At 36.6% G+C, this 12,264-nt stretch overlaps 1 protein-coding gene across 5 annotated transcripts in view; it reads right to left on the bottom strand.

Moving 5' to 3' along the window:
- Smap1 (small ArfGAP 1) overlaps window positions 1–12,264 on the bottom strand; it is a 194,097-nt gene that overhangs the window by 96,428 nt on the left and 85,405 nt on the right. The window contains exon 2 of one of the 5 annotated variants that reach the window (XM_046442998.2): window positions 8,185–8,305. The exons of the other annotated variants lie outside the window; for them this stretch is intronic. Within the exon in view, the coding sequence (XP_046298954.1) occupies window positions 8,185–8,256 (72 nt within the window). The 5' untranslated portion in view covers window positions 8,257–8,305. The remainder of the gene's footprint in view (window positions 1–8,184; window positions 8,306–12,264) is intronic. 5 annotated transcript variants of the gene reach the window in all.

Genomic DNA, 12,264 nt, shown 5'->3' with positions numbered 1-12,264 from the left:
TTTAAGGCCAGCTTGGTCAATTCTGACCCTAACACAAACAAAACAAACAAGGGGCTGTGGTTGTAGTGCAGTGGTACAGCACCCATGGGTTCAATCCCCAGTACTATTAAAAAAATGGTTTTTAAATCATTACTATGAAATTAATCACTCAAGTTCCAAACAGAGATGCTATTTTTAATCTTTCACATTTTTCAATATATGTGAGTTCAGATTTTTTTATCTTTTCTGTGAAAACAATACAACCTTTACATTCATTACTTCTTAAAAATAAAATTCCTGGTAGTTTATAGGCATTTTTACGATTTTTTAAATGTGCTAGTATGCAGTCATTTCCAGAGTTAACAACTCAAGATTCAATTTTCTTTGAGTTTCAAAACACTCTAGGAGTCTCACAATGAACTATCAAGAGCACAATGAAGCCAGATAAATGCGAAATAGGGCTAATCTAGAATTTTACAGAATGAATTTCTTAGGAGCTCTTAATCCCTGTGATTTTACTGAAAGCTTTTCCCCACCAAATAAAATATCTCTGTGTCTAATGGCTCAATTTTACATACAAGCTCAGGGTATACAGAACCTTCCAGTGGCTTGAAAGAGTATCCCCTAAAGGTCCATGTGTTAATTAATGACTTAATCCTTAGGTTAGCACTACTAAGAGATAGTGGAACCTTTAGGTGGGGACTACTGAAAGACCCTTAGCAGTAGGCCCTTAAATGGGACAGTGAGACCCCGCCTCTCAGTTTTCCTGGCTGGTAATGTAAGCCATCTGGAGCCTTTGGGAGACCCAAATCAATAAAGCCACACAACCTTGGACTAGAACCTCCAGAACCATGAGCTAAATCAAACTTTTCTCTTTGTAAGTTAATTGCTTCCATTATTCACAAAAGTAACATAAAGCTGACTAATACAAACCTCTTCTCTAAAACTGATGAACTCCAAAGGTAAGAATTATGGCTCAGCAGACATAAAACTGTTTGATAATCATTTAAACCAGTTTAATTAAGTTTCAGTGTCATCTATGGTGGATGACTCACCAAATAGGACTTCCTTGACAATTTGTTGCATTACAAACTAAAGGTAAGATTTATAAACATTATAATATTGTATTACATTATTAACATAGTTCATTAAATGATTTTAATTGGTGGAAAGATCAACTTTTACAATATGTTTTTTTCCTGATTTCTCAATCACACAACCACTACACCACTGACAATGCAATTCAGGTTTAACAGTTTACCCAATGTTTACCTTGAGTTATAGTCCTCAAGTGTAGAGAATCATCACCTTTCAAATAAAAAAAATAGGACTCTTTTCACAACTGATAATTTTAAGATATATAAAATTTCAATATATTCTTAGTTCATTACATCTATTCTACCTTGGCTGAATGTAAGTATTCTCTCAGAGTAAACTAGATTTGTTATTCCTCTAGAGACAATGATAGTTAAGGAATATAGGGACTAGAAGTAAAAGGGATGATAAACTGAAAAATAATTAAGGATCACTGTCATTTAGCCCTTAAAATGAAATAGAAAGTAAGGCAAAATAAACCTCAGCTTCAAAGCTGTGGGGTAGGAAAAAAAAATCTATGTGCCTGACAATACAAGGTTAAAGGCTCTATTATGTCATGGTGAATAATAGCATGAATTAGTAAGAGTAAAGCTAATATGTAATTCTGTGGAGGGGAAAAACTAAGAAACTTCCAGTGTGGTTTACCCTTCCTAAAGTGAAAAGAAAATATTTTTCATTTCAAGCACTCAAATGATGCTGCTTCTTTATGCCATGGTGGGAATATGGAAGCAGATGTGGTGAACAAGTTATAACAACATTAAACATTTGGAAAGAACTATATCAAAAAACAATTGCCTCTTGGTTTACACAATATTTGCAATGAAGCACAAAGTAATTTAGATACATTTCACTGAAGCAGGTTAAGAAGACTGTAAAAGTTTCTAACAAGCAAACAAGAGGTTCATGGAAATTTTAACAAAAAGACTAAAAATAGTCTATAAAATGGGTATACTTCTTAACATCAGCAATGTTTTATAGTCAGTGAATATGACAGTCATGTTTATTTAGTGCCAGTAATTAATATTTTGTTGGCAAAAAACAGAAACAAGGCATAAATGAACATTACAATAAATTAGTAAACATTGTTCTATGATGTCACCTATCACAATCAGATAGTAAGAAAATAACAAGCATAAAAATCTGAAAGGAAGAGGTGATGTGAAATTCTAGAGGAGACCACTGCACCAAAAGTGACTGGGTAGAGGTGTATGTTTTTTGTTAGTTGTGATTTTGAGAAATAAGGATTCAGTGATAACACAGATACAGATAAATCATTTGTAAGGATAAGGACAACACTGACAAAAGTAGTTTCTAAATTTCTAAAAGTAGAAAAGGGTAAGGTGGAGGTCAGAAGTAAAAGGATCAATGGAGATAAAGATAAAGGATTGAATAATTTAAAAATGAAAATAAGGGTAAAAGGGGAAAAAATCTGGCATTTTAGGGAGGAGATAATAAATATAGTACAAAACACATGTCCTCAAGGTTTCAAGATACTACAGATAAGAACTCTACAGAAATCTATGAAAATACGTTCCACTGGCCCTGACAAACTGCCCAGTATCTATCAGAAGAAAACATACAATGAAGATTAACATAACAGTTATACTGACAAGCATTAGCCTCAACACTTTGTGTTGGTGTGTATTTATGTTTAAGTTTTTTAAAAAACCTTAGGATAGGTATTATTACATTAATTTTATAAGAAAGGAAACCAAATCTGCAAGATATTAAATAAAGCCTAATCATGTGTCTCCATGATTCAACTCTTCACAGAACCAACATAAGCGATCAGTGGTTTAAGTATATCTGGCTTCAATAATGGAACTAGGACTAAGTCCTGTAGGGCTTGCAAATACCAGGCTCCATGAACCCAGCCCAATTCCATCTTAAGACTGGGAACTATCTCATCACAAAGTCATGAAAAGTTAATTTCTTTTTTACTATAAATTACTGCGATTTTCTAAACTTGTTTGGAATTCCTGCCCACGCCTTGAACTCACCCATGTCTGGCTCCCCCTGATCAGATAACAACCCTCTCAGAAATCTCAGTGGTGCCTCATAAATTCTGATGTTGGGATCTGAATTTACACCCTACCTTGAAAGATCATGCCATGTAGATCATTAACCTACTATCTGCCTTTGCATTATGCTTGTCAAAATCCCGTTAGCTGTAAGTTCTCAAGACACCCCCCTTTGCAAATTTTGTGCTATAAAACCTTGTTCCTGGAAAGCTGGTGGGGCTGGTCTCTAGCCTGTGTTAGGAGGGACAGCCACTGATCAGCTCTCTTTGCATACACAAATACAAGCTTGCTTTAATTTGATTTAAAATTGGAGTTGGTGGTCTTTTCTTTGTGTCAGGGCTCAACAGGCTCTTTTTGTTTACAGATGAGGAAATTGAGGTACAAAGGGGTTATATGATTTTTCTGTTGGTTAATATAATGAATCAATGGCCAAGGTGAGCTAAGATCTAGTTTTCTCAGTCTCAATCCTTACTACCATGTGGCATCTAGAAGAAATAAGAATCCAGGAAATTTCACTAAAGATATAAGTGTACTATCATATTGTTTCCATTATAAATACATCATTTCTGTTATTAAAACATTGTTCCTTCTGTTTTAGGTTCTCTCATCCAAATTGCTTTAACAAACATTGACAGAGAAAGAGAATTTTAGTTGCTTCTTCTATTGCAATCAATGACTCAGTTTTCCGGAGCTGGGACAAACATATTGCTTTGGGTGGGATAGAAAAAGGATAAATGGCATATGTTTCTCTTAAAAGAAAAAGTAAACTTTAAACCTTTTATTATTTGTAACCAGCAGGAGATTTAAGTTTTCGATAATGAAAGAACAATCTTTGTTAGAGTCTGTAAACAAGTCAGGATGGCGCCTGGCAAATGTTAGAGTCTGTAAACAAGTCTGGATGGCACCTGGCATTTTGCCAGAGGGAGTGGTTTGTGAAGTAACTCCAGCGAGCCATTAAGTGTGGAGATTCCTTATTGGTTGACTGATGTATCTAGTTTATGCTAATCAAGATAAGCTGTGTAAAATGTATAAATACCTCTGTTGTCCTACAATAAACGGCTTCCACTCCTGCTGTATCAACGTACACAAGTTCCTCGTCACCCCCCGGTTAGTTTGCTGCAGCCGGACTGCAGCAAATCTTAACTTCTACTATCTAAGTACTGAACATCATTCTGACAAACTTTAAATTTTCAAACCTTTTTTCACTTCTCCAATAATAGGAATACTTGTAAGGCTATCCAATAAACTATTAAAAATTCAAGGATATTAGTAATGTTAAAAATTCTCTAGCTTTAGAAAAGTCATGGCATTCCCTGTCAATACTTTTTTTTTCTTCCCTCACTTCAAGTGTGAACAAGGGAAGAAAAAACTCTTAAATCATTTAAATGAAAATTTCGGTAAAGCTTATTTTTAAAAGTATATTTTAAAGACATTTACTCAACAAACTATAGCTCACCTAAAAATTAAGATTAAAAAAACACAAAAAAGTCAAAAATCCAGTGTGCAAAAAATGTATTGATATTCTTAACAATTAAATGATTGTAAAACTCTATCAGATACAAAGTTAACCTTAATTTTTTACTTTAAGAAATATATATTAGTATAATGAGGGATAAATTAACTATACTTCACAGCTATGATAAATGCCAGCTAAGTAGACCATATCTAAAATTCAGTGTTATTTTTTTTTCCACTAAAGCTAGTCTGCTCTCAGGTAGGAGGTTGTAGCTCAGTAGAAGAGCACTTGCCTAGCATCTGCAAGGCCCTGACTTTGGTCCCCAGCACCACCACCCCCCCCCCAAATAAAAAACAGGGTGTGGGGGAGAAAGAAAAAGAACTTGAGGCTGGGGTTATGGCTCAGCGGTAGAGCGCTCGCCTTGCACATTCAAGTCCCTGGGTTCGATCCTCAGCACCACATATAAATAAATAAAATAAAGTTATTGTGTTCAACTACAAAAAATAAATATTTAAAAAAAAAAAGAAAAGAAAAAGAACCACTGTTATGACCCAGCTACACTACTCACTCCTTGGTATTTATCCTAAAGAATTAAAATCATCATACAGCAATACTTGCATACCCAAGTTTATAGCAGGAGCACAATTCACAATAGCCAAACTATAGAACCAGCCTAGTGTTCATCAATGAATGAATGGATAAAGAAAAAGTGGCATATAAACACAATGGAATTTTATTCTGACATAAATAAAAATGAAATTATGTAATTTGCAGGAAAATGGATGGAACTTGAGACCAATATGTTAAGCGTAATAAGCCAAACTCAGAAGGCCCAGGGTCTTCTCATAAGTGGAAACTAGAGAGGAAAAAGGAAAAGGAAGTGGGTGGGAGGAAGCTTATGAAACTTGAAGGGAGATTAGTAGAGTAAGGAACCAAGGAGGGGAGAAGTGAGGGAAAGGGGAAATACTGGGGAATGATACTGGCCAAACTGTATTTTTATATTGTGTACACTTATGAATATGTAACAACAAATCCCACAATTATGTACAACTAAAATGCACCAATAAAAAACACAGAAAAAAAAGAAAAAGAAAAAATGATAGAGGGCTGCGGTTGTGGCTCAGTGGTAGAGCACTCGCCTAGCATGTGCGAGGCCCTGGGTTTGATCCTCAGCACCACATAAAAATAAAATAAAGGTATTGTGCCCACCTACAATAAAAAACAAGTGTTTAAAAAAAGAAAAGAAAAAAAATGATAGAGAAAAATCAGCCCGTTCCTAGAAAGATGGATTCTGTATTCTACTTTTTAAATTGAATCATCTTTAGACAAAATATAATTATGAAGGAAGGCTTTACCTGGAAATAGTATAATATACAACATTTAAGAATCCCAAAACCTACTATTAAAAGTATTTTACTCTCTTTAGTACATAATCTTTTTAGTTTCTCTATATAACCCATAATTTGGTACAAAGAACAACAGCACAGCCCAAAGCCTCACATATAACTTGAGATGCAATTTCAAAAATTATTATTTGAATTGCTGAGAAGCATCTATAGCCTAACACATTATCATCACAAAGTAACACAGATGAAGCATTTCTAATTCCCGAACTGCTTAAGGACAAAACATTTTTTCCAATCACAGTTTCAGCATTAAAAACAACAAAATGTACATTCTAAAAGTCCTAAGGTTTCAATGTTTTACAGTGTCTGAACGGAATTGAGGCTGCCAATTTAAAACGTTTTAATCTATATCTGCTTATTACATTTGTCATTTTAACAAATTAAAACATACAAAAAGCAAAATAAAATTAACAAATATAACAACAAGTGGGACTAGATAAAAAGAAAATAGGTAGAATGAATAAGTACACAAATGTAATTTGTTCATTTTTATGTAACAGTACTGTGTTAAAAAAAAAAAATCACTATTTAAAAAAAAAAAAAAAAAGTACTTCCAGTGACTGGCAACTAAGCAGTAACACAAAAATAGTTTTACTGACAAGTGAGCATTGAAATAAATATGTGAAGATAAAAGATGAGAGGCAACAAAAGCACCCAAGTTTAATTCACTGTTAGTTATCAGGAAACAAATAATTAAGAACAATAAAAACACAAGATCAATGACAGACAGGTCACCTAAAATTCCAAGTTAATGATTATTTTCCCTGAGAATAACATATGTTGAATTCTGCTCTTTGCTTTAATCTTCCAAAGTCTTGGAAAGTAGAGTTCTCTATGTGAGAAAACTATTGTAAGATATGCTTCTATTTGTCCAACTCAACTAAAACCAAATTCAGTCCATTCCAAGTTCAGAGGCTACATCTCATAAATAAATGTGGCTCCTTGGGTTCCCCTCTTTTAGCATCATCATTTTTTCTCTGTACCTTCCTCCTATCTGTTCCTGAAATGTTTTCTGTACTTCATCCCTTAGATGCTAAAAAGTACCTGATATCCAGCCATTAACAACAAAAGTAAAGTTTTTACTAAAGTGTCATGTAACTTCAGGTAGCTACATGCATAGTTTTCACTAATTTGTATCCACATATTTACTTGGGTTTTACTGGTTGTTTTTAAAATATGAGATAAGTGGAAGAAATAATAGAATAGCAGATACTGCAAATAATTAGAATACATTTAGGTTTTCTAAGTTCCCAATGGCAAAAAATGCGTGACATTAAAGTAATCAACAGAATCTTAAACATTAGTGTTTACTGAATGAATGCTATATGTCCATTATAAATCTAGAGGAAGAAAAGCAAAACTATTCAAAATAAAACTTTTCTACCCAATTTTCTGAGGAGTAGATTGGGGAAAACAAGAATCTGACCTCTAGATCAAAAGATTTTTTTTGTGCGTGTAAGGACATAAAAATCTATACTACCTATATGTTTGTATACATATGCATAAAATATTTCAAGGAGAATATACAAGAAACCTAATTGGTTACTTCTCTGGAAGGAAAATGGATGACTTAGTGCAAAATTGAGAGGAAGACTATTCAGTTTACATTTTTCCACTTTCAGAGAACTGTACAATGCCCTGTATCACCCAGTCTTGAAAACTGAGTAAGATAATTAAGGGAGGAGGGGGCACGGTATATTAATCCTACACTGTTCCTAACTAAAACAACTACAGTACAGTAAAGTAACTACATTATGTACTAAACTATAGGGAGCTTAGCTAGGGTATGCAAGCAGCATATAAGTCAGAGCAAGGGGACATCCTCCTCCAACTAAGGAAAACAAAGTCTTCTGATGGATCAAAAAGGTTAAGAATAAAAGCAAATGCATACACGTTTAAAAATTTTCATCCAACCAGAGCTTACATTCAAAATATACTCAAAGCATAAGTATGGCATCATTTTCATGCCTTTTCTCAGTATCATCATCTTAAACACATGGCCGCTGAAGACATTTTCATAAGGCTGCTGAAAGCTTCTTAAAATTATAATGTATTTGTACATGATGGGGAGAAGCACTTGCTCTACTATTTTCTACTCATTAAAACCTTTAAAAACACAAAGACTAATATTTTCAACTGCCTTAGCTAAATATATATTTTTAATAAAAACAAATAGAGAAATAAATACTGGTAGTCCCTGGATAAATTCTTCATGTCAGTGACTCACCTCTACTACCACTTGAAATTTTCCAGAATAGTTCTCTATCTTCCTTTCAAAAGCCACCAGGATTTCTTGCATAGGAGCAAGCCTTTCAGGACTGGTTTCAAGATCTTTTGGATTCCAGCTGCTGGAAAAGAAGGGCCACCATTTTTGGTCTCGGGAACTCTCTGGAAGTATTTAATACAGAGTCCATTCCTTTAATTTCATGAAACTGTATGTAGGGGAAGTTATTCTCTTTCAATTGTTGTTTTTAAGAATAAACCATACAATTTAAATTTTTTAGTGATGATGTGGAATTACAGAGAGCAATTTTCACACCATTTCACAATTCCTAGATATTCTCAAACCTTGATTTATCTACTGCAGCCTTTGGTAGGTGCTACAAATTCAGAAAATGCATAATGTTTTTAAGCAACGAAATAAAACACTGTTAGGACAAAATTGGAAGTTTCACATCTACATCACACTCTTGTGTCAACTTTACTTATTATGAAATTCACACCATTGTCATCCAGGGATATACCGTGACTTTCTTCCTAGGTGCTTAAGGACAAGCTCAGGAGTTATCCTGGAGTCTTCCTTCTGCGAAAAGTTTTAAGTGATTTTATCTCTTCAATATTTCTCTAGGCTTCTCCCATTATCAACAGTACTGCCACTGTTGTATTAACATGATGGAGAGACCCAACATGGCGGCCGGCGAGGAGACAGCACTTTCAGTATCTCCACATTAACGGGATCAGAGAGACCCATTAATACGCCTAGAATCTACCTGCTGAGAAACTTCTAGCAAAATTCCGCTGAAAGGAGACCTGCCGGGAATTAGTAAGTTTATTGGAGGTGACAGTCTGTCCTAGACGAGTGAATCTCGGCCACGCGGCGCAGAGGTCCAGTCCCGCAGGCCGCCGCCAAATGGCCACCGCCCACCCGTTGCGGAGAACATTCGAACAGCCCCACCTGCCCGGCGAACAGCCCCCTCCGCCTGGCTCTGCGAACGGCCCCGCCCACCCGGCTCAGGAGGCAATGTAAAGGGACTCTAACCAAATCTCTATGAAATAGCGAACTGGGAACTAAAACCAGAGATTGAGTCAGACCAGAGACAAGCCAGTCCCACCCCTCCCTTCGGACACTCCGGCAAAGAGCCAGGGGCGCGCCATAGGAGAGAGGGGAAGTCACCAGAGTTTGGCCAACGAGATTCCTTCCCAGCGGAATCTACTTTAACAGGTGTGTGACTCCCACCCACACCAGATACAAAAAACCGGGAAACTTCAAAAATCTCTACGTGGGCGTGACCATAAGGGCAAAGGGACTCGCGACCCCCAAACTCCCCCTACCGCCAGTGACGTGGGCGTGACTGTAGGGGCGGAGAGAAGCAGAGAAGACTCCCCACCCCCAACTCCCCCAACCGCCAACGGAGAGGGCGTGACGGTAGGGGCGGAGGGAAACAGAGGACACTCCTGACCCCCAACTCCTCTTACCGCCAGCGGAGTGGTCGTGATTGTAGGGGCTGAGGGAAGCAGAGGGGATTCTCGACCCCCAACTCCCATTACCACCAGTGGCAACACCCAAGGTCTTAGCCGCCAGCTTCCGAGGGCGTGCCCACCAAAGGGGTCGGGAAAAATTAAACTATTGACTCCTAGACCACAGCTCCACAGCACTGGGGCTTAGATGAATGACAGAGAGAGTGCTCAGTCGTTCGGGAAATAGGGCATGTGGTGGGGCTGAAAGTGTAACCAGATCCTTGGGGAACCGCCTCCGGTGAGCAGGACTTGGCTGGCTGGCAGGAGGAAGGGGAGGAGGGGCCGTAGAAGTGAAACGGCTCTGGACTAACAGGATTGAGAGACTTCTAGGAGCCCGCCTTACAAGGATTGCTATTGACACATAGAGGGCAAAACTCAGCTCGGAGGGCACAGCTCTGCCTACGGGAAGAGAAGAAAATGGATCTCTAAGACCTAATTTTATTTCTTATTTTATTTTATTTTTTCTCTCCCCTGTTCCTTCTTTCTTTCCCCTTTCAAGTTTTATTGTTCTTTCCATTCTCCTCTATTCTATCTATCTCCCTCTCCTTCTTTCTTTTTAAGAGCACCTTTCTTCCCCTTCCCCCCAACTTTCATCCCAAGCATTACGTCCTCCATTACGTGTAATTGTCTAAATGCAAATAGGTGAATATTTCGAGGCTGTCTATAGGGCTCCTAAATACCTAGCTACTACCAACACCCTGATCCAATCGACGGTTAGTATCCCCCTTCAGTAGAGCAACCTTCTAAAGTAGCCAAGACATACTAACCCTTATACCTTCATATCACCTAACCTAAACATAAAGTCCTAAGAACAAACAACAAATCACTATATGAATACAGAATCCAGAAGCCCTTTATAAATAGAATGAATCAGCTTTAAAGTACAATAAAGCCCAACATCTCGAGGCATAATCTCTCACCACAAAGGAGAGACAACAGAGATATACAAAGCCAAAACAAATTTACAGGAGAAAGCAAAAACACAGCAGTCAAACAGACCTGGAAAGTAACGTGAACATCATGAAAAAACAAGGGAAAAAAGGAGTACAAACAATACAGGACAACTTAAATCTACAGGAGGACCTAGATGCATCAGAAACATGGATAGGGAAAGAACTCAAGGCATACCTAACTCAGATGAAAAGGAATATTAGAGAAGACATGAGACAGCAAATCCAAGCAATAAAAGTATATTTTGAAAATGAATTAAACAAACAAATTCAAATGGCAAAGAACGAGCTTTACCAGGAGATAGAGATCTTAAAAAAAAATCAAAGAGTAATCCTAGAAATGCAGGAAACTATAAACCAAATTAAAACTCAAACAAGAATATTACAAATAGACTAGATCAAGTAGAAGTCAGAACATCAGATAATGAAGACAAAGTTTATCAACTTGAAAAGAATATAGTCAACACAGAAAAGATGCTTAAATCCCACGAGCAATCTCTCAAGAGATATGGGATGTCATAAAAAAACCAAATTTGAGAGTCATCGGGATAGAAGAAGGCATAGAGATTCAAACCAAAGGAATGGACAACATATTAAATGAAATAATTCTAGAAAACTTCCCAGAGATGAAAGATGAAAGGGACTGCCAAATCCTGGAAGCCTACAGGACCCCAAACATTCAAAACCGTAATAGACCAACTCCAAGACATATAATTATGAAGATAGCCAACATAGAGAACAAGGAGAGAATATTAAAAGCTACGAGAGAAAGGAGGCAGATTACATTCACGGGTAAACCAATTAGGTTAACGACAGATTTTTCATCACAGACTTTGAAAGCGAAAAGATTCTGGAACAATGTATTTCAAACGCTGAAAAATAATGGATTCCAACCAAGAATACTGTATTCAGCAAAATTAAGCTTCAGATTTGACAATGAAATTAAAATCTTTCACGATAAACAAAAGCTAAAAGAATTCACAGCCAGAAAACCAGCACGGCAAAGCATTTTGGGCAAAACACTACAAGAAGAGGAATGGAAAAATAGTGCCCAAAACTAACAGCAGGAGGTATCTCAGTAAAGGGGGAGGAAAATAACCAAAAAGTAAAAACTAACCAAACTAAAATAAATAAATAAACATGACTGGAAGTCATGCTATTTCAAGAAATAGCAAAAGAAGCTCTTCCAAATTCATTCTATGAGGCCAACATCACCCTTATCCAGAAACCAGACAAAGACACTTCAAAGAAAGAAAACTACAGACCAATATCTCTAATGAACTTAGATGCAAAAATTCTCAATAAAATCCTGGCGAATCGAATACAAAAGCTTATCAAAAAAATTGTGCATCATGACCAAGTAGGATTCATCCCTGGGATGCAAGGCTGGTTCAATATACGGAAATCAATAAATGTTATTCACCACATCAATAGACTTAAAGATAAGAACCATATGATCATCTCGATAGATGCAGAAAAAGCATTCGACAAAGTACAGCATCCCTTTATGTTCAAAACACTAGAAAAACTAGGGATAACAGGAACTTACCTCAACATTGTAAAAGCTATCTATGCTAAGCCTCAGGCTAACATCATTCTAAATGGAGAAAAACTGAAGG

This window comes from Marmota monax, unplaced genomic scaffold (assembly GCF_021218885.2).
Source record: "Marmota monax isolate L192 unplaced genomic scaffold, Marmota_monax_Labrador192_F-V1.1 WCK01_AAM20220418_F8-fsc00091, whole genome shotgun sequence".
Classification (NCBI taxonomy): Eukaryota; Metazoa; Chordata; class Mammalia; order Rodentia; family Sciuridae; genus Marmota; species Marmota monax.
The sequence above is the reverse complement of the archived record's forward strand: the minus strand, read 5'-3'. Positions and strand labels throughout refer to the sequence as shown.